Raw genomic sequence first — 20,899 nt, 5'->3', positions numbered from 1 at the left:
GCGCGCCAGGCGGGCAGGGAGCCTCCCGGACGACAGCCGTCAAGGCATTATGACTTTGCCCAAGTCGACCGCGTCGCACTCGACCTATGACCCCCTCCTTCGGCCCCAGAACACCACAGACGACCTCACAGAGCACAAACGCTGCCTCCTCCTGGAAGACAAGGCAAAGAATGAAACTAGGACACCGCTCCCACACAAGGAGACGTGCTCCTCCTCCACGCTGGACGTGCGTCCGGGGCAGGGCGCCCAGGATCGCAGCACCCTCGGGTCGCTGCCACGCCCGCAGGCTTCCGCACACCGCTCTTAACCACCCCTCGCGCACGCCCCCCCACCCCCCCCCCGACGCCCCACACCGCCACCTGGCCCCGCTCCCCGGCACGCCCGGGACCACAGGAGCCCCCCGGGCCAGGAAGAGCGAACCTTCCTGCAGCAACGCCTTCACCTGGCAAGCGCCGGACCCGAGGGGGCGCAGGGTCAAAGAGATTGTCCGCCTCAGCAATCCGGAGCAGACGGGGCCGGTGGCCAGTCGCGGGCCTGTGGGTCTCTTCAAGGCGCTAGGACGACAAACACTGGGGGCCGAACCTCCCGGGGGCGCGACGCCGTCTACCGCACAGGTCATCTACCGCAGCCGAGCCTTCCCTGGCAGGCAACAACCGGCAGCCCCCTTGGGACCCAACGCCACCCCTGGCAAGACCGCGACGGCGGTCGCAACCCAACAAGAGGGTACATCCTGTGCAAGCCCGTGGAACCGCACTACGGCCGCTCCCCTCCGCTCCCTTTCCTTCCTGCCCGCCCTGTCAGCCACCACACTGCCTGGACGTCAGCGCCAGGGCCACCTTTGGCCAGCTGTGTGTGGCCCGGGTGAGCAGGTGACACACAGGAGCTGCCAGCTGCAGCGCTGCGGCCTAGGGCCGCTGCCCCCGCCGCCAAAACCACGGGCCCATCACACCTCCTCACCAAGCCAGAAGGCAACCACAGGCGCTGCGGCTTGCCCGGCCCAAACCGAGGCTCCGAACGGAACCCAGGGAAGACTCGGCTGTTCGGCCTCCAGACACGGACCGCCACCCCACCCGCCACGCCCCCCGGGGCAACGGCTCAGGCCAGAACCGGGCCAGCGCGTACTCAGCGCCAACCACGGGCCGGGCCCATGCCAACGCCACACTCTCCGACTCTAAAGACGCCCATGCGACCCGGGCGCCGCGCCAGCAGAGGCCGGCCATTCAAGCAAGTCCCTCCGAGTCGCAAACGTCCAGCTCATGCGGTCACGCTCCCGGTGCAAACACGGCAGACGCCCACACGCTGAGGCCCTGGGCGGGCTCTGCGCGAGGGTCATCAACCAGAAGCTGTCCCTCACTCCTCTCACCCCCGGAGAAGACCAGGTGCTGGACCTCAGTCTCGGCGAGAACGACGGTAGTGAGTTCTCACTCATTTTGTTCAGATTTCCAAGGAATGCATTTGAGGGAGTCATCATCGATCCGAGCACCTTCGGGGCAGCTGGCGGGGCTCGGCGGGTGAGCCCATCACCTCAGGGTCGGCCAGCGGCCCGGAGAATCCCGAGCCAAGCCCCTGAGCAAGGGCAACTGTCGACCCACCCTCAGAGCGCCAGCTCCGCACGCCCCCGGGGACCCGCGGGCTAGAAGCCTCTCAGCGCGGTCTGGGACTCCCAGGGCCAACGGCACGAACTGGGTGCAGGGGGATCCTTACCAGCCTCAGCGAGCCACGGGCACGGGGCGCACCCGAAGCCACGCTTCTTGCGGGATTCCCTCGCGTCTCCGCTCCACAAACGACAGGAAGGTCTTCTCTTCTTGGGCGACGGCAAGCTTTGCTCGGAGATCCCACCTGGGAAGTGCAGAGCAATCGCACGCGCACGCCTCAGCGACCCAGCCAGGCTCTCAGGTAACCAGAGCCAGGCCAAGGGTTCCACCCCGACTCCCCGCCCCGGGGCAAGCCTTGCATCTTCTTGGCCTCTACCTCTTCCCCTCAGGTGTGACAAGAAGGCGTGTGTGACAGCACAAGCGCAGGAAGGCGCGCAGGCGGGCGCGTGTGCGTGTCTTCGGGTGCGCGGGGCCCGAGCCCCTGAAGAAGCACGTCTTCCGCACACATCCCTGGCCTCAGGCCCTGCCGCGAGACCAAGAGCTCGCGCTGGCGGCTTTGACCTCGACTCGCCCGGCGGCTCACCTCTGCCCTTTCGGCCTGCTGAAATAGGCCACAGGCTCCCTCTCTCACAGCCCCTGCCTCTGAACACCGGAACACGACACTCCAGCAGGTTCACCCTCCGCCCGACCGTGGGCGCCCGCTGTCCCCGCACGCCGTGCCACGCGAACCGCGCCCGACGGAAACGCGCCGACCACTGCTGGACCTGAACCACGTAAAGCGCCTACACCACTCGAAGGCTGGCGCCGCTGGGACACGGGCTAGAGGGCAGAAGCAGCAGCCCCTCCTGATCTCCAGTGGCCACGCCACCGGGGGACCGGGGGCCAGGCGCCTCTTCCTGCTGACTGAGGCTACACCCACGCCCTCAGCGGTGCCAGCGGCAGGGGAAGTGCCAGGAAGAGGTGGTCTGTGGCCACCACGACCCACGCTAAGACCCGACTGAACCTGGAGCCCACTCCCGTCCAGGGACCTGGCGTTACCACAGCGGGCCCGCTTTCTGGACCCCGGCCTTCCAGGACTCCTTCCCACCCACGCGCTGCCTGGCCCACCTCAGGCCTGCGAGGCAAGTCCCCCAAGCAGGACCTCAAACCCTACACACACGTGGCGGCCAGGGAGCCCCGGGGAGGACGGCCACGAGGGAATCTCGACTGTGCGTACGGGACTCGACCCGTCACGTTCAACGTCTGGACCCTCCCTCGGCACCTGTAACACCACAAACGACCTCACACGGCCCCAAGGATGGCTCTGTCCACGAAGGCAAGAGGAGGCACGGAACGAGCACACACACACCCCGCCCCCGCCACCCATGGAGAGGCGGACGTTTTCCAAGGCGGACGTCTGTGCGCGGCAGGGCAGCTCGGGTCACGGCACCCGCCGTCTCCGCCAGGCCCACAGGCTTCCACGAAGAAACCTAAAGCCCTGCGACGAGGCATGAGGCGAACCGCGCCAGGAAAATCGGACCGTGCTGGAGGAACGCTTTCTCCTCGGAGACCCCGCGCCTGAGACGGCGGAGGATCCAAGGCCACGGTCGCCCAAGCAATCGATGAGCAGCGGCGGCCGGCCGGCCGGCAGTCACGTGCCGGGCCCCTCTTCAAGGAACCGTGGAGAGAACCGCAGAGCGCCACCGCTCTGGAACAAGGCCCGCCATCTGCCACAAAGGTCACCGACCACAGTGCACACCCCCGGGCCTTCAAGCCTCCAGCCTTCCCCGGCACGCACCAATCGCCAGCCCCGTCAGAGCCAGGGCACGTTCCCGACAAGCCGCTGCCAGCGCTCGGAACACAACGAGGCAGCACGTCCCACGGAAGCCCACGGCATCACACTGTGACCTGTCCTCTCCGTGCTCTTCTTCCCCCCCAGCTCCCCACGACCAGGCCATCAGCCACCACAGTGTCTTGACCTGAGTGCCAGGCCCACAGCCCGGTCCCCGTTTGGGCACCTTGGCGTGGACTGGGCGAGCCGGAGAACTAGAGGAGCCCCAAGCTGCAGCACCAAAGTCTCACCCCTCCGGCGGCGCCCCAAACCGCGAGGGGTGCTCCAACTGCCTCACCAAGCCAAAAGGCAAGAACAGCTGACGGCCGCCCGCCTGGCCCGGGGCTCTCATCAGAAACCACGCGACCTTCCACTGCTTACTGCTCAGCTCTGAGACGCAGACCCCCGGGGCCTTCGTCCCCAGCGGGAACCAGGCCCACACAGCCACAAGGCCCCGAGCTCACGGGGCCTGTGCCAGCGCCACACTCTCCGACTTCCCAACCTAGGATGCGAGCTGCCAGCCACGGCCCTCAGCCACAGGCCGTTCAACCAAGCACCGCCGACTGACGGACACCCCCCTCACGCGGTGAGAGGAAGGACCCCCAGATGCCACGGCTCCCAAATGCGGACGCCCGGCGTGGTGCCCGTGCCCGTCCCAGTGCGCTCAAGGGGAAGCGGTCCCTCACTCCTGCCATGCCTGGGGAAGACAACGTGCCGGACCTCAGTTTCGATGAGAACGACGGTAGTGAGTTCTCACTCATTTTGTTCAGATTTTCCAAGGAATGCATATGAGGGAGTCATCATCGATCCGAGCACGTTCTGCCAACCTGGACAAACTAACCAGGCAGGCTGGGGGGCTCCGCAGCGGGCGAGCCGATCGCCTCATGGGCGCCAGCGGCCTGGAGAATCCAGAGCCGAGCCCCGCCGGAGCAGGGGCAACAGTCAGTCCGCCCTCAGAGCACGACGCCGCGGGCCCCCGGGCACACGCGCCCAAGAAGCCTCTGAGGCAGGTCTAGCGAAGCCCTCAGGGCGAGAGGCCGAACTTGGGACAAAGCAATGCTGACCGTCCTGGGCCGTCCGAGGGCGTGGTGCGCATCCCGGGCCACACTTCCGCCGCGACTGCCTCGCACCTGCGCTCGTCACGGGACACGAAGGGTCTTCTTCTGTCGGTGGGCGGCAGCGAGCTTTGCACGGCACTTCCACCTGAGGAGTGTAGAGAAAGCACACGCATGCTTCAGAAACGTGCCCAGCTGGTCAGAAGACAGGATCCGTGCCACAGTTCCCCCCGCGGCACCCTTGCATCTGCTTGCCCTGTACCTCTATCCCTTCGGGATGACCGAAGGCGCGTGTGATATCCCGAGTGTAGGCAGATGCGCAGGCCTGTGCACGTGTGTGTGTGTGTGTGTGTGTATGTGTGTGTGTGTGTTTGCGCGCGCGCGCGTGCGTGCCTGCGGGCTTCCGTGTGCGGTGGCCTCAGCACCCGGGAAAGCACGCCGTCCTCACAGATGCCTGACCTCGTGCCCTGCCACCCCACGCGGAAGCCCGGTGACTTCCCAAGGAAGGACGCCAACTCGCACCGCTAGAGGCTGCTGCAATCGGCCCCGGACTCCCTCTCTGAGCGCCACTCCTTCTGAGCAAAGGACACGGACCATCCACCTACACCCTCACGCTGACCGTGGATGTGAGGTCAACGTGGCCAGCGTGTCCCCGCGAGCTGGGCCGGGGGGAACGGCACTTGATGGTAATGCTACCTGGCTACCGCCAGGACAACAGGGCTGACACGAGAGCCGGCACCACTCGCCCACGGGCGGCGCAACAGAAGCAGCCCGTCTGAACCTCCAGGGGCCCGACGCCTTCAGGCCGCACTCCGGTCTGGGCTATCTAAGCCAAGACGCCCTGGGCGGGCCAGCAGGGAACCCCGCTGCAACGGCTGGTCACAGCCACCGAGACCCGGGGCAAGACCCGTCTCAGACCACAGCCAATTCCCACGCAGCGACGCGGCATTTCCACCGCCTGCGGGTTGCGGGGCGCTGGCCTTCGAGGAAACGTTCAACCCCGCGGCTCCCTGCTCCAAAGGGGAAGCCCCCTCACGCCTGCACAGCAAGTCCCCCAAGGTGTAGCCTCCAACACCTCGCGCGCCAGGCGGGCAGGGAGCCTCCCGGACGACAGCCGTCAAGGCATTATGACTTTGCCTAAGTCGACCGCGTCGCACTCGACCTATGACCCCCTCCTTCGGCCCCAGAACACCACAGACGACCTCACAGAGCACAAACGCTGCCTCCTCCTGGAAGACAAGGCAAAGAATGAAACTAGGACACCGCTCCCACACAAGGAGACGTGCTCCTCCTCCACGCTGGACGTGCGTCCGGGGCAGGGCGCCCAGGATCGCAGCACCCTCGGGTCGCTGCCACGCCCGCAGGCTTCCGCACACCGCTCTTAACCACCCCTCGCGCACGCCCCCCCACCCCCCCCCCCGACGCCCCACACCGCCACCTGGCCCCGCTCCCCGGCACGCCCGGGACCACAGGAGCCCCCCGGGCCAGGAAGAGCGAACCTTCCTGCAGCAACGCCTTCACCTGGCAAGCGCCGGACCCGAGGGGGCGCAGGGTCAAAGAGATTGTCCGCCTCAGCAATCCGGAGCAGACGGGGCCGGTGGCCAGTCGCGGGCCTGTGGGTCTCTTCAAGGCGCTAGGACGACAAACACTGGGGGCCGAACCTCCCGGGGGCGCGACGCCGTCTACCGCACAGGTCATCTACCGCAGCCGAGCCTTCCCTGGCAGGCAACAACCGGCAGCCCCCTTGGGACCCAACGCCACCCCTGGCAAGACCGCGACGGCGGTCGCAACCCAACAAGAGGGTACATCCTGTGCAAGCCCGTGGAACCGCACTACGGCCGCTCCCCTCCGCTCCCTTTCCTTCCTGCCCGCCCTGTCAGCCACCACACTGCCTGGACGTCAGCGCCAGGGCCACCTTTGGCCAGCTGTGTGTGGCCCGGGTGAGCAGGTGACACACAGGAGCTGCCAGCTGCAGCGCTGCGGCCTAGGGCCGCTGCCCCCGCCGCCAAAACCACGGGCCCATCACACCTCCTCACCAAGCCAGAAGGCAACCACAGGCGCTGCGGCTTGCCCGGCCCAAACCGAGGCTCCGAACGGAACCCAGGGAAGACTCGGCTGTTCGGCCTCCAGACACGGACCGCCACCCCACCCGCCACGCCCCCCGGGGCAACGGCTCAGGCCAGAACCGGGCCAGCGCGTACTCAGCGCCAACCACGGGCCGGGCCCATGCCAACGCCACACTCTCCGACTCTAAGCCCATGCGACCCGGGCGCCGCGCCAGCAGAGGCCGGCCATTCAAGCAAGTCCCTCCGAGTCGCAAACGTCCAGCTCATGCGGTCACGCTCCCGGTGCAAACACGGCAGACGCCCACACGCTGAGGCCCTGGGCGGGCTCTGCGCGAGGGTCATCAACCAGAAGCTGTCCCTCACTCCTCTCACCCCCGGAGAAGACCAGGTGCTGGACCTCAGTCTCGGCGAGAACGACGGTAGTGAGTTCTCACTCATTTTGTTCAGATTTCCAAGGAATGCATTTGAGGGAGTCATCATCGATCCGAGCACCTTCGGGGCAGCTGGCGGGGCTCGGCGGGTGAGCCCATCACCTCAGGGTCGGCCAGCGGCCCGGAGAATCCCGAGCCAAGCCCCTGAGCAAGGGCAACTGTCGACCCACCCTCAGAGCGCCAGCTCCGCACGCCCCCGGGGACCCGCGGGCTAGAAGCCTCTCAGCGCGGTCTGGGACTCCCAGGGCCAACGGCACGAACTGGGTGCAGGGGGATCCTTACCAGCCTCAGCGAGCCACGGGCACGGGGCGCACCCGAAGCCACGCTTCTTGCGGGATTCCCTCGCGTCTCCGCTCCACAAACGACAGGAAGGTCTTCTCTTCTTGGGCGACGGCAAGCTTTGCTCGGAGATCCCACCTGGGAAGTGCAGAGCAATCGCACGCGCACGCCTCAGCGACCCAGCCAGGCTCTCAGGTAACCAGAGCCAGGCCAAGGGTTCCACCCCGACTCCCCGCCCCGGGGCAAGCCTTGCATCTTCTTGGCCTCTACCTCTTCCCCTCAGGTGTGACAAGAAGGCGTGTGTGACAGCACAAGCGCAGGAAGGCGCGCAGGCGGGCGCGTGTGCGTGTCTTCGGGTGCGCGGGGCCCGAGCCCCTGAAGAAGCACGTCTTCCGCACACATCCCTGGCCTCAGGCCCTGCCGCGAGACCAAGAGCTCGCGCTGGCGGCTTTGACCTCGACTCGCCCGGCGGCTCACCTCTGCCCTTTCGGCCTGCTGAAATAGGCCACAGGCTCCCTCTCTCACAGCCCCTGCCTCTGAACACCGGAACACGACACTCCAGCAGGTTCACCCTCCGCCCGACCGTGGGCGCCCGCTGTCCCCGCACGCCGTGCCACGCGAACCGCGCCCGACGGAAACGCGCCGACCACTGCTGGACCTGAACCACGTAAAGCGCCTACACCACTCGAAGGCTGGCGCCGCTGGGACACGGGCTAGAGGGCAGAAGCAGCAGCCCCTCCTGATCTCCAGTGGCCACGCCACCGGGGGACCGGGGGCCAGGCGCCTCTTCCTGCTGACTGAGGCTACACCCACGCCCTCAGCGGTGCCAGCGGCAGGGGAAGTGCCAGGAAGAGGTGGTCTGTGGCCACCACGACCCACGCTAAGACCCGACTGAACCTGGAGCCCACTCCCGTCCAGGGACCTGGCGTTACCACAGCGGGCCCGCTTTCTGGACCCCGGCCTTCCAGGACTCCTTCCCACCCACGCGCTGCCTGGCCCACCTCAGGCCTGCGAGGCAAGTCCCCCAAGCAGGACCTCAAACCCTACACACACGTGGCGGCCAGGGAGCCCCGGGGAGGACGGCCACGAGGGAATCTCGACTGTGCGTACGGGACTCGACCCGTCACGTTCAACGTCTGGACCCTCCCTCGGCACCTGTAACACCACAAACGACCTCACACGGCCCCAAGGATGGCTCTGTCCACGAAGGCAAGAGGAGGCACGGAACGAGCACACACACACCCCGCCCCCGCCACCCATGGAGAGGCGGACGTTTTCCAAGGCGGACGTCTGTGCGCGGCAGGGCAGCTCGGGTCACGGCACCCGCCGTCTCCGCCAGGCCCACAGGCTTCCACGAAGAAACCTAAAGCCCTGCGACGAGGCATGAGGCGAACCGCGCCAGGAAAATCGGACCGTGCTGGAGGAACGCTTTCTCCTCGGAGACCCCGCGCCTGAGACGGCGGAGGATCCAAGGCCACGGTCGCCCAAGCAATCGATGAGCAGCGGCGGCCGGCCGGCCGGCAGTCACGTGCCGGGCCCCTCTTCAAGGAACCGTGGAGAGAACCGCAGAGCGCCACCGCTCTGGAACAAGGCCCGCCATCTGCCACAAAGGTCACCGACCACAGTGCACACCCCCGGGCCTTCAAGCCTCCAGCCTTCCCCGGCACGCACCAATCGCCAGCCCCGTCAGAGCCAGGGCACGTTCCCGACAAGCCGCTGCCAGCGCTCGGAACACAACGAGGCAGCACGTCCCACGGAAGCCCACGGCATCACACTGTGACCTGTCCTCTCCGTGCTCTTCTTCCCCCCCAGCTCCCCACGACCAGGCCATCAGCCACCACAGTGTCTTGACCTGAGTGCCAGGCCCACAGCCCGGTCCCCGTTTGGGCACCTTGGCGTGGACTGGGCGAGCCGGAGAACTAGAGGAGCCCCAAGCTGCAGCACCAAAGTCTCACCCCTCCGGCGGCGCCCCAAACCGCGAGGGGTGCTCCAACTGCCTCACCAAGCCAAAAGGCAAGAACAGCTGACGGCCGCCCGCCTGGCCCGGGGCTCTCATCAGAAACCACGCGACCTTCCACTGCTTACTGCTCAGCTCTGAGACGCAGACCCCCGGGGCCTTCGTCCCCAGCGGGAACCAGGCCCACACAGCCACAAGGCCCCGAGCTCACGGGGCCTGTGCCAGCGCCACACTCTCCGACTTCCCAACCTAGGATGCGAGCTGCCAGCCACGGCCCTCAGCCACAGGCCGTTCAACCAAGCACCGCCGACTGACGGACACCCCCCTCACGCGGTGAGAGGAAGGACCCCCAGATGCCACGGCTCCCAAATGCGGACGCCCGGCGTGGTGCCCGTGCCCGTCCCAGTGCGCTCAAGGGGAAGCGGTCCCTCACTCCTGCCATGCCTGGGGAAGACAACGTGCCGGACCTCAGTTTCGATGAGAACGACGGTAGTGAGTTCTCACTCATTTTGTTCAGATTTTCCAAGGAATGCATATGAGGGAGTCATCATCGATCCGAGCACGTTCTGCCAACCTGGACAAACTAACCAGGCAGGCTGGGGGGCTCCGCAGCGGGCGAGCCGATCGCCTCATGGGCGCCAGCGGCCTGGAGAATCCAGAGCCGAGCCCCGCCGGAGCAGGGGCAACAGTCAGTCCGCCCTCAGAGCACGACGCCGCGGGCCCCCGGGCACACGCGCCCAAGAAGCCTCTGAGGCAGGTCTAGCGAAGCCCTCAGGGCGAGAGGCCGAACTTGGGACAAAGCAATGCTGACCGTCCTGGGCCGTCCGAGGGCGTGGTGCGCATCCCGGGCCACACTTCCGCCGCGACTGCCTCGCACCTGCGCTCGTCACGGGACACGAAGGGTCTTCTTCTGTCGGTGGGCGGCAGCGAGCTTTGCACGGCACTTCCACCTGAGGAGTGTAGAGAAAGCACACGCATGCTTCAGAAACGTGCCCAGCTGGTCAGAAGACAGGATCCGTGCCACAGTTCCCCCCGCGGCACCCTTGCATCTGCTTGCCCTGTACCTCTATCCCTTCGGGATGACCGAAGGCGCGTGTGATATCCCGAGTGTAGGCAGATGCGCAGGCCTGTGCACGTGTGTGTGTGTGTGTGTGTGTATGTGTGTGTGTGTGTTTGCGCGCGCGCGCGTGCGTGCCTGCGGGCTTCCGTGTGCGGTGGCCTCAGCACCCGGGAAAGCACGCCGTCCTCACAGATGCCTGACCTCGTGCCCTGCCACCCCACGCGGAAGCCCGGTGACTTCCCAAGGAAGGACGCCAACTCGCACCGCTAGAGGCTGCTGCAATCGGCCCCGGACTCCCTCTCTGAGCGCCACTCCTTCTGAGCAAAGGACACGGACCATCCACCTACACCCTCACGCTGACCGTGGATGTGAGGTCAACGTGGCCAGCGTGTCCCCGCGAGCTGGGCCGGGGGGAACGGCACTTGATGGTAATGCTACCTGGCTACCGCCAGGACAACAGGGCTGACACGAGAGCCGGCACCACTCGCCCACGGGCGGCGCAACAGAAGCAGCCCGTCTGAACCTCCAGGGGCCCGACGCCTTCAGGCCGCACTCCGGTCTGGGCTATCTAAGCCAAGACGCCCTGGGCGGGCCAGCAGGGAACCCCGCTGCAACGGCTGGTCACAGCCACCGAGACCCGGGGCAAGACCCGTCTCAGACCACAGCCAATTCCCACGCAGCGACGCGGCATTTCCACCGCCTGCGGGTTGCGGGGCGCTGGCCTTCGAGGAAACGTTCAACCCCGCGGCTCCCTGCTCCAAAGGGGAAGCCCCCTCACGCCTGCACAGCAAGTCCCCCAAGGTGTAGCCTCCAACACCTCGCGCGCCAGGCGGGCAGGGAGCCTCCCGGACGACAGCCGTCAAGGCATTATGACTTTGCCTAAGTCGACCGCGTCGCACTCGACCTATGACCCCCTCCTTCGGCCCCAGAACACCACAGACGACCTCACAGAGCACAAACGCTGCCTCCTCCTGGAAGACAAGGCAAAGAATGAAACTAGGACACCGCTCCCACACAAGGAGACGTGCTCCTCCTCCACGCTGGACGTGCGTCCGGGGCAGGGCGCCCAGGATCGCAGCACCCTCGGGTCGCTGCCACGCCCGCAGGCTTCCGCACACCGCTCTTAACCACCCCTCGCGCACGCCCCCCCACCCCCCCCCCGACGCCCCACACCGCCACCTGGCCCCGCTCCCCGGCACGCCCGGGACCACAGGAGCCCCCCGGGCCAGGAAGAGCGAACCTTCCTGCAGCAACGCCTTCACCTGGCAAGCGCCGGACCCGAGGGGGCGCAGGGTCAAAGAGATTGTCCGCCTCAGCAATCCGGAGCAGACGGGGCCGGTGGCCAGTCGCGGGCCTGTGGGTCTCTTCAAGGCGCTAGGACGACAAACACTGGGGGCCGAACCTCCCGGGGGCGCGACGCCGTCTACCGCACAGGTCATCTACCGCAGCCGAGCCTTCCCTGGCAGGCAACAACCGGCAGCCCCCTTGGGACCCAACGCCACCCCTGGCAAGACCGCGACGGCGGTCGCAACCCAACAAGAGGGTACATCCTGTGCAAGCCCGTGGAACCGCACTACGGCCGCTCCCCTCCGCTCCCTTTCCTTCCTGCCCGCCCTGTCAGCCACCACACTGCCTGGACGTCAGCGCCAGGGCCACCTTTGGCCAGCTGTGTGTGGCCCGGGTGAGCAGGTGACACACAGGAGCTGCCAGCTGCAGCGCTGCGGCCTAGGGCCGCTGCCCCCGCCGCCAAAACCACGGGCCCATCACACCTCCTCACCAAGCCAGAAGGCAACCACAGGCGCTGCGGCTTGCCCGGCCCAAACCGAGGCTCCGAACGGAACCCAGGGAAGACTCGGCTGTTCGGCCTCCAGACACGGACCGCCACCCCACCCGCCACGCCCCCCGGGGCAACGGCTCAGGCCAGAACCGGGCCAGCGCGTACTCAGCGCCAACCACGGGCCGGGCCCATGCCAACGCCACACTCTCCGACTCTAAAGACGCCCATGCGACCCGGGCGCCGCGCCAGCAGAGGCCGGCCATTCAAGCAAGTCCCTCCGAGTCGCAAACGTCCAGCTCATGCGGTCACGCTCCCGGTGCAAACACGGCAGACGCCCACACGCTGAGGCCCTGGGCGGGCTCTGCGCGAGGGTCATCAACCAGAAGCTGTCCCTCACTCCTCTCACCCCCGGAGAAGACCAGGTGCTGGACCTCAGTCTCGGCGAGAACGACGGTAGTGAGTTCTCACTCATTTTGTTCAGATTTCCAAGGAATGCATTTGAGGGAGTCATCATCGATCCGAGCACCTTCGGGGCAGCTGGCGGGGCTCGGCGGGTGAGCCCATCACCTCAGGGTCGGCCAGCGGCCCGGAGAATCCCGAGCCAAGCCCCTGAGCAAGGGCAACTGTCGACCCACCCTCAGAGCGCCAGCTCCGCACGCCCCCGGGGACCCGCGGGCTAGAAGCCTCTCAGCGCGGTCTGGGACTCCCAGGGCCAACGGCACGAACTGGGTGCAGGGGGATCCTTACCAGCCTCAGCGAGCCACGGGCACGGGGCGCACCCGAAGCCACGCTTCTTGCGGGATTCCCTCGCGTCTCCGCTCCACAAACGACAGGAAGGTCTTCTCTTCTTGGGCGACGGCAAGCTTTGCTCGGAGATCCCACCTGGGAAGTGCAGAGCAATCGCACGCGCACGCCTCAGCGACCCAGCCAGGCTCTCAGGTAACCAGAGCCAGGCCAAGGGTTCCACCCCGACTCCCCGCCCCGGGGCAAGCCTTGCATCTTCTTGGCCTCTACCTCTTCCCCTCAGGTGTGACAAGAAGGCGTGTGTGACAGCACAAGCGCAGGAAGGCGCGCAGGCGGGCGCGTGTGCGTGTCTTCGGGTGCGCGGGGCCCGAGCCCCTGAAGAAGCACGTCTTCCGCACACATCCCTGGCCTCAGGCCCTGCCGCGAGACCAAGAGCTCGCGCTGGCGGCTTTGACCTCGACTCGCCCGGCGGCTCACCTCTGCCCTTTCGGCCTGCTGAAATAGGCCACAGGCTCCCTCTCTCACAGCCCCTGCCTCTGAACACCGGAACACGACACTCCAGCAGGTTCACCCTCCGCCCGACCGTGGGCGCCCGCTGTCCCCGCACGCCGTGCCACGCGAACCGCGCCCGACGGAAACGCGCCGACCACTGCTGGACCTGAACCACGTAAAGCGCCTACACCACTCGAAGGCTGGCGCCGCTGGGACACGGGCTAGAGGGCAGAAGCAGCAGCCCCTCCTGATCTCCAGTGGCCACGCCACCGGGGGACCGGGGGCCAGGCGCCTCTTCCTGCTGACTGAGGCTACACCCACGCCCTCAGCGGTGCCAGCGGCAGGGGAAGTGCCAGGAAGAGGTGGTCTGTGGCCACCACGACCCACGCTAAGACCCGACTGAACCTGGAGCCCACTCCCGTCCAGGGACCTGGCGTTACCACAGCGGGCCCGCTTTCTGGACCCCGGCCTTCCAGGACTCCTTCCCACCCACGCGCTGCCTGGCCCACCTCAGGCCTGCGAGGCAAGTCCCCCAAGCAGGACCTCAAACCCTACACACACGTGGCGGCCAGGGAGCCCCGGGGAGGACGGCCACGAGGGAATCTCGACTGTGCGTACGGGACTCGACCCGTCACGTTCAACGTCTGGACCCTCCCTCGGCACCTGTAACACCACAAACGACCTCACACGGCCCCAAGGATGGCTCTGTCCACGAAGGCAAGAGGAGGCACGGAACGAGCACACACACACCCCGCCCCCGCCACCCATGGAGAGGCGGACGTTTTCCAAGGCGGACGTCTGTGCGCGGCAGGGCAGCTCGGGTCACGGCACCCGCCGTCTCCGCCAGGCCCACAGGCTTCCACGAAGAAACCTAAAGCCCTGCGACGAGGCATGAGGCGAACCGCGCCAGGAAAATCGGACCGTGCTGGAGGAACGCTTTCTCCTCGGAGACCCCGCGCCTGAGACGGCGGAGGATCCAAGGCCACGGTCGCCCAAGCAATCGATGAGCAGCGGCGGCCGGCCGGCCGGCAGTCACGTGCCGGGCCCCTCTTCAAGGAACCGTGGAGAGAACCGCAGAGCGCCACCGCTCTGGAACAAGGCCCGCCATCTGCCACAAAGGTCACCGACCACAGTGCACACCCCCGGGCCTTCAAGCCTCCAGCCTTCCCCGGCACGCACCAATCGCCAGCCCCGTCAGAGCCAGGGCACGTTCCCGACAAGCCGCTGCCAGCGCTCGGAACACAACGAGGCAGCACGTCCCACGGAAGCCCACGGCATCACACTGTGACCTGTCCTCTCCGTGCTCTTCTTCCCCCCCAGCTCCCCACGACCAGGCCATCAGCCACCACAGTGTCTTGACCTGAGTGCCAGGCCCACAGCCCGGTCCCCGTTTGGGCACCTTGGCGTGGACTGGGCGAGCCGGAGAACTAGAGGAGCCCCAAGCTGCAGCACCAAAGTCTCACCCCTCCGGCGGCGCCCCAAACCGCGAGGGGTGCTCCAACTGCCTCACCAAGCCAAAAGGCAAGAACAGCTGACGGCCGCCCGCCTGGCCCGGGGCTCTCATCAGAAACCACGCGACCTTCCACTGCTTACTGCTCAGCTCTGAGACGCAGACCCCCGGGGCCTTCGTCCCCAGCGGGAACCAGGCCCACACAGCCACAAGGCCCCGAGCTCACGGGGCCTGTGCCAGCGCCACACTCTCCGACTTCCCAACCTAGGATGCGAGCTGCCAGCCACGGCCCTCAGCCACAGGCCGTTCAACCAAGCACCGCCGACTGACGGACACCCCCCTCACGCGGTGAGAGGAAGGACCCCCAGATGCCACGGCTCCCAAATGCGGACGCCCGGCGTGGTGCCCGTGCCCGTCCCAGTGCGCTCAAGGGGAAGCGGTCCCTCACTCCTGCCATGCCTGGGGAAGACAACGTGCCGGACCTCAGTTTCGATGAGAACGACGGTAGTGAGTTCTCACTCATTTTGTTCAGATTTTCCAAGGAATGCATATGAGGGAGTCATCATCGATCCGAGCACGTTCTGCCAACCTGGACAAACTAACCAGGCAGGCTGGGGGGCTCCGCAGCGGGCGAGCCGATCGCCTCATGGGCGCCAGCGGCCTGGAGAATCCAGAGCCGAGCCCCGCCGGAGCAGGGGCAACAGTCAGTCCGCCCTCAGAGCACGACGCCGCGGGCCCCCGGGCACACGCGCCCAAGAAGCCTCTGAGGCAGGTCTAGCGAAGCCCTCAGGGCGAGAGGCCGAACTTGGGACAAAGCAATGCTGACCGTCCTGGGCCGTCCGAGGGCGTGGTGCGCATCCCGGGCCACACTTCCGCCGCGACTGCCTCGCACCTGCGCTCGTCACGGGACACGAAGGGTCTTCTTCTGTCGGTGGGCGGCAGCGAGCTTTGCACGGCACTTCCACCTGAGGAGTGTAGAGAAAGCACACGCATGCTTCAGAAACGTGCCCAGCTGGTCAGAAGACAGGATCCGTGCCACAGTTCCCCCCGCGGCACCCTTGCATCTGCTTGCCCTGTACCTCTATCCCTTCGGGATGACCGAAGGCGCGTGTGATATCCCGAGTGTAGGCAGATGCGCAGGCCTGTGCACGTGTGTGTGTGTGTGTGTGTGTATGTGTGTGTGTGTGTTTGCGCGCGCGCGCGTGCGTGCCTGCGGGCTTCCGTGTGCGGTGGCCTCAGCACCCGGGAAAGCACGCCGTCCTCACAGATGCCTGACCTCGTGCCCTGCCACCCCACGCGGAAGCCCGGTGACTTCCCAAGGAAGGACGCCAACTCGCACCGCTAGAGGCTGCTGCAATCGGCCCCGGACTCCCTCTCTGAGCGCCACTCCTTCTGAGCAAAGGACACGGACCATCCACCTACACCCTCACGCTGACCGTGGATGTGAGGTCAACGTGGCCAGCGTGTCCCCGCGAGCTGGGCCGGGGGGAACGGCACTTGATGGTAATGCTACCTGGCTACCGCCAGGACAACAGGGCTGACACGAGAGCCGGCACCACTCGCCCACGGGCGGCGCAACAGAAGCAGCCCGTCTGAACCTCCAGGGGCCCGACGCCTTCAGGCCGCACTCCGGTCTGGGCTATCTAAGCCAAGACGCCCTGGGCGGGCCAGCAGGGAACCCCGCTGCAACGGCTGGTCACAGCCACCGAGACCCGGGGCAAGACCCGTCTCAGACCACAGCCAATTCCCACGCAGCGACGCGGCATTTCCACCGCCTGCGGGTTGCGGGGCGCTGGCCTTCGAGGAAACGTTCAACCCCGCGGCTCCCTGCTCCAAAGGGGAAGCCCCCTCACGCCTGCACAGCAAGTCCCCCAAGGTGTAGCCTCCAACACCTCGCGCGCCAGGCGGGCAGGGAGCCTCCCGGACGACAGCCGTCAAGGCATTATGACTTTGCCTAAGTCGACCGCGTCGCACTCGACCTATGACCCCCTCCTTCGGCCCCAGAACACCACAGACGACCTCACAGAGCACAAACGCTGCCTCCTCCTGGAAGACAAGGCAAAGAATGAAACTAGGACACCGCTCCCACACAAGGAGACGTGCTCCTCCTCCACGCTGGACGTGCGTCCGGGGCAGGGCGCCCAGGATCGCAGCACCCTCGGGTCGCTGCCACGCCCGCAGGCTTCCGCACACCGCTCTTAACCACCCCTCGCGCACGCCCCCCCACCCCCCCCGACGCCCCACACCGCCACCTGGCCCCGCTCCCCGGCACGCCCGGGACCACAGGAGCCCCCCGGGCCAGGAAGAGCGAACCTTCCTGCAGCAACGCCTTCACCTGGCAAGCGCCGGACCCGAGGGGGCGCAGGGTCAAAGAGATTGTCCGCCTCAGCAATCCGGAGCAGACGGGGCCGGTGGCCAGTCGCGGGCCTGTGGGTCTCTTCAAGGCGCTAGGACGACAAACACTGGGGGCCGAACCTCCCGGGGGCGCGACGCCGTCTACCGCACAGGTCATCTACCGCAGCCGAGCCTTCCCTGGCAGGCAACAACCGGCAGCCCCCTTGGGACCCAACGCCACCCCTGGCAAGACCGCGACGGCGGTCGCAACCCAACAAGAGGGTACATCCTGTGCAAGCCCGTGGAACCGCACTACGGCCGCTCCCCTCCGCTCCCTTTCCTTCCTGCCCGCCCTGTCAGCCACCACACTGCCTGGACGTCAGCGCCAGGGCCACCTTTGGCCAGCTGTGTGTGGCCCGGGTGAGCAGGTGACACACAGGAGCTGCCAGCTGCAGCGCTGCGGCCTAGGGCCGCTGCCCCCGCCGCCAAAACCACGGGCCCATCACACCTCCTCACCAAGCCAGAAGGCAACCACAGGCGCTGCGGCTTGCCCGGCCCAAACCGAGGCTCCGAACGGAACCCAGGGAAGACTCGGCTGTTCGGCCTCCAGACACGGACCGCCACCCCACCCGCCACGCCCCCCGGGGCAACGGCTCAGGCCAGAACCGGGCCAGCGCGTACTCAGCGCCAACCACGGGCCGGGCCCATGCCAACGCCACACTCTCCGACTCTAAAGACGCCCATGCGACCCGGGCGCCGCGCCAGCAGAGGCCGGCCATTCAAGCAAGTCCCTCCGAGTCGCAAACGTCCAGCTCATGCGGTCACGCTCCCGGTGCAAACACGGCAGACGCCCACACGCTGAGGCCCTGGGCGGGCTCTGCGCGAGTGTCATCAACCAGAAGCTGTCCCTCACTCCTCTCACCCCCGGAGAAGACCAGGTGCTGGACCTCAGTCTCGGCGAGAACGACGGTAGTGAGTTCTCACTCATTTTGTTCAGATTTCCAAGGAATGCATTTGAGGGAGTCATCATCGATCCGAGCACCTTCGGGGCAGCTGGCGGGGCTCGGCGGGTGAGCCCATCACCTCAGGGTCGGCCAGCGGCCCGGAGAATCCCGAGCCAAGCCCCTGAGCAAGGGCAACTGTCGACCCACCCTCAGAGCGCCAGCTCCGCACGCCCCCGGGGACCCGCGGGCTAGAAGCCTCTCAGCGCGGTCTGGGACTCCCAGGGCCAACGGCACGAACTGGGTGCAGGGGGATCCTTACCAGCCTCAGCGAGCCACGGGCACGGGGCGCACCCGAAGCCACGCTTCTTGCGGGATTCCCTCGCGTCTCCGCTCCACAAACGACAGGAAGGTCTTCTCTTCTTGGGCGACGGCAAGCTTTGCTCGGAGATCCCACCTGGGAAGTGCAGAGCAATCGCACGCGCACGCCTCAGCGACCCAGCCAGGCTCTCAGGTAACCAGAGCCAGGCCAAGGGTTCCACCCCGACTCCCCGCCCCGGGGCAAGCCTTGCATCTTCTTGGCCTCTACCTCTTCCCCTCAGGTGTGACAAGAAGGCGTGTGTGACAGCACAAGCGCAGGAAGGCGCGCAGGCGGGCGCGTGTGCGTGTCTTCGGGTGCGCGGGGCCCGAGCCCCTGAAGAAGCACGTCTTCCGCACACATCCCTGGCCTCAGGCCCTGCCGCGAGACCAAGAGCTCGCGCTGGCGGCTTTGACCTCGACTCGCCCGGCGGCTCACCTCTGCCCTTTCGGCCTGCTGAAATAGGCCGCAGGCTCCCTCTCTCACAGCCCCTGCCTCTGAACACCGGAACACGACACTCCAGCAGGTTCACCCTCCGCCCGACCGTGGGCGCCCGCTGTCCCCGCACGCCGTGCCACGCGAACCGCGCCCGACGGAAACGCGCCGACCACTGCTGGACCTGAACCACGTAAAGCGCCTACACCACTCGAAGGCTGGCGCCGCTGGGACACGGGCTAGAGGGCAGAAGCAGCAGCCCCTCCTGATCTCCAGTGGCCACGCCACCGGGGGACCGGGGGCCAGGCGCCTCTTCCTGCTGACTGAGGCTACACCCACGCCCTCAGCGGTGCCAGCGGCAGGGGAAGTGCCAGGAAGAGGTGGTCTGTGGCCACCACGACCCACGCTAAGACCCGACTGAACCTGGAGCCCACTCCCGTCCAGGGACCTGGCGTTACCACAGCGGGCCCGCTTTCTGGACCCCGGCCTTCCAGGACTCCTTCCCACCCACGCGCTGCCTGGCCCACCTCAGGCCTGCGAGGCAAGTCCCCCAAGCAGGACCTCAAACCCTACACACACGTGGCGGCCAGGGAGCCCCGGGGAGGACGGCCACGAGGGAATCTCGACTGTGCGTACGGGACTCGACCCGTCACGTTCAACGTCTGGACCCTCCCTCGGCACCTGTAACACCACAAACGACCTCACACGGCCCCAAGGATGGCTCTGTCCACGAAGGCAAGAGGAGGCACGGAACGAGCACACACACACCCCGCCCCCGCCACCCATGGAGAGGCGGACGTTTTCCAAGGCGGACGTCTGTGCGCGGCAGGGCAGCTCGGGTCACGGCACCCGCCGTCTCCGCCAGGCCCACAGGCTTCCACGAAGAAACCTAAAGCCCTGCGACGAGGCATGAGGCGAACCGCGCCAGGAAAATCGGACCGTGCTGGAGGAACGCTTTCTCCTCGGAGACCCCGCGCCTGAGACGGCGGAGGATCCAAGGCCACGGTCGCCCAAGCAATCGATGAGCAGCGGCGGCCGGCCGGCCGGCAGTCACGTGCCGGGCCCCTCTTCAAGGAACCGTGGAGAGAACCGGAGAGCGCCACCGCTCTGGAACAAGGCCCGCCATCTGCCACAAAGGTCACCGACCACAGTGCACACCCCCGGGCCTTCAAGCCTCCAGCCTTCCCCGGCACGCACCAATCGCCAGCCCCGTCAGAGCCAGGGCACGTTCCCGACAAGCCGCTGCCAGCGCTCGGAACACAACGAGGCAGCACGTCCCACGGAAGCCCACGGCATCACACTGTGACCTGTCCTCTCCGTGCTCTTCTTCCCCCCCAGCTCCCCACGACCAGGCCATCAGCCACCACAGTGTCTTGACCTGAGTGCCAGGCCCACAGCCCGGTCCCCGTTTGGGCACCTTGGCGTGGACTGGGCGAGCCGGAGAACTAGAGGAGCCCCAAGCTGCAGCACCAAAGTCTCACCCCTCCGGCGGCGCCCCAAACCGCGAGGGGTGCTCCAACTGCCTCACCAAGCCAAAAGGCAAGAACAGCTGACGGCCGCCCGCCTGGCCCGGGGCTCTCATCAGAAACCACGCGACCTTCCACTGCTTACTGCTCAGCTCTGAGACGCAGACCCCCGGGGCCTTCGTCCCCAGCGGGAACCAGGCCCACACAGCCACAAGGCCCCGAGCTCACGGGGCCTGTGCCAGCGCCACACTCTCCGACTTCCCAACCTAGGATGCGAGCTGCCAGCCACGGCCCTCAGCCACAGGCCGTTCAACCAAGCACCGCCGACTGACGGACACCCCCCTCACGCGGTGAGAGGAAGGACCCCCAGATGCCACGGCTCCCAAATGCGGACGCCCGGCGTGGTGCCCGTGCCCGTCCCAGTGCGCTCAAGGGGAAGCGGTCCCTCACTCCTGCCATGCCTGGGGAAGACAACGTGCCGGACCTCAGTTTCGATGAGAACGACGGTAGTGAGTTCTCACTCATTTTGTTCAGATTTTCCAAGGAATGCATATGAGGGAGTCATCATCGATCCGAGCACGTTCTGCCAACCTGGACAAACTAACCAGGCAGGCTGGGGGGCTCCGCAGCGGGCGAGCCGATCGCCTCA

At 67.0% G+C, this 20,899-nt stretch overlaps 2 protein-coding genes and 8 non-coding genes across 12 annotated transcripts; all 10 read right to left on the bottom strand.

Annotated features, from left to right (window-relative positions):
• Window positions 1-499: 499 nt before the first annotated feature.
• LOC139075505 (uncharacterized) lies at window positions 500-12,912 on the bottom strand. Of its 3 annotated transcripts, XM_070572128.1 has the most exons (7): window positions 12,778-12,912; window positions 11,516-11,712; window positions 10,005-10,143; window positions 7,240-7,374; window positions 4,470-4,608; window positions 1,705-1,839; window positions 500-639 (listed from the first exon to the last, which is right to left on the bottom strand). In XM_070572128.1, the coding sequence occupies exons 2-6, from the start codon at window positions 11,690-11,692 to the stop codon at window positions 1,710-1,712; spliced, it is 720 nt and encodes a 239-aa protein (XP_070428229.1). In that variant the 5' UTR covers window positions 11,693-11,712; window positions 12,778-12,912; the 3' UTR covers window positions 500-639; window positions 1,705-1,709. The 3 variants fall into 3 exon arrangements, with proteins under 3 accessions (XP_070428229.1, XP_070428240.1, XP_070428234.1); XM_070572139.1 differs by lacking the exons at window positions 500-639; window positions 1,705-1,839; window positions 4,470-4,608; ... (1 more) ...; window positions 11,516-11,712; window positions 12,778-12,912 and adding exons at window positions 4,829-5,689; window positions 5,982-6,178; XM_070572133.1 differs by lacking the exons at window positions 500-639; window positions 1,705-1,839; window positions 4,470-4,608; window positions 7,240-7,374; window positions 10,005-10,143 and adding an exon at window positions 10,364-11,224.
• On the bottom strand, window positions 1,385-1,477 carry LOC139078460 (small nucleolar RNA SNORD116). Its single transcript, XR_011531413.1, has one exon. It is a non-coding gene; the product is annotated as a small nucleolar RNA SNORD116 (small nucleolar RNA).
• On the bottom strand, window positions 4,122-4,215 carry LOC139078450 (small nucleolar RNA SNORD116). Its single transcript, XR_011531394.1, has one exon. It is a non-coding gene; the product is annotated as a small nucleolar RNA SNORD116 (small nucleolar RNA).
• LOC139078459 (small nucleolar RNA SNORD116) lies at window positions 6,920-7,012 on the bottom strand. Its single transcript, XR_011531412.1, has one exon. It is a non-coding gene; the product is annotated as a small nucleolar RNA SNORD116 (small nucleolar RNA).
• LOC139078449 (small nucleolar RNA SNORD116) lies at window positions 9,657-9,750 on the bottom strand. Its single transcript, XR_011531390.1, has one exon. It is a non-coding gene; the product is annotated as a small nucleolar RNA SNORD116 (small nucleolar RNA).
• LOC139078453 (small nucleolar RNA SNORD116) lies at window positions 12,458-12,550 on the bottom strand. Its single transcript, XR_011531410.1, has one exon. It is a non-coding gene; the product is annotated as a small nucleolar RNA SNORD116 (small nucleolar RNA).
• Window positions 12,913-15,194: 2,282 nt separating the features above from the next.
• Window positions 15,195-15,288, bottom strand: LOC139078448 (small nucleolar RNA SNORD116). The gene has a single exon (XR_011531388.1). It is a non-coding gene; the product is annotated as a small nucleolar RNA SNORD116 (small nucleolar RNA).
• A 613-nt stretch (window positions 15,289-15,901) lies between these two features.
• Window positions 15,902-18,448, bottom strand: LOC139075508 (uncharacterized). Its single transcript, XM_070572150.1, has 3 exons — window positions 18,314-18,448; window positions 17,052-17,248; window positions 15,902-16,762 (listed from the first exon to the last, which is right to left on the bottom strand). The coding sequence occupies exons 2-3, from the start codon at window positions 17,226-17,228 to the stop codon at window positions 16,334-16,336; spliced, it is 606 nt and encodes a 201-aa protein (XP_070428251.1). The 5' UTR covers window positions 17,229-17,248; window positions 18,314-18,448; the 3' UTR covers window positions 15,902-16,333.
• Window positions 17,994-18,086, bottom strand: LOC139078452 (small nucleolar RNA SNORD116). Its single transcript, XR_011531403.1, has one exon. It is a non-coding gene; the product is annotated as a small nucleolar RNA SNORD116 (small nucleolar RNA).
• Window positions 18,449-20,730: 2,282 nt separating the features above from the next.
• Window positions 20,731-20,824, bottom strand: LOC139078446 (small nucleolar RNA SNORD116). The gene has a single exon (XR_011531383.1). It is a non-coding gene; the product is annotated as a small nucleolar RNA SNORD116 (small nucleolar RNA).
• Between the last annotated feature and the right edge of the window lie 75 nt (window positions 20,825-20,899).

Source organism: Equus przewalskii, chromosome 1, assembly GCF_037783145.1.
Source record: "Equus przewalskii isolate Varuska chromosome 1, EquPr2, whole genome shotgun sequence".
Taxonomy (NCBI): Eukaryota; Metazoa; Chordata; class Mammalia; order Perissodactyla; family Equidae; genus Equus; species Equus przewalskii.
Note: the sequence above shows the minus strand (reverse complement) of the source record. Positions and strands in the feature narration are given on the sequence as shown.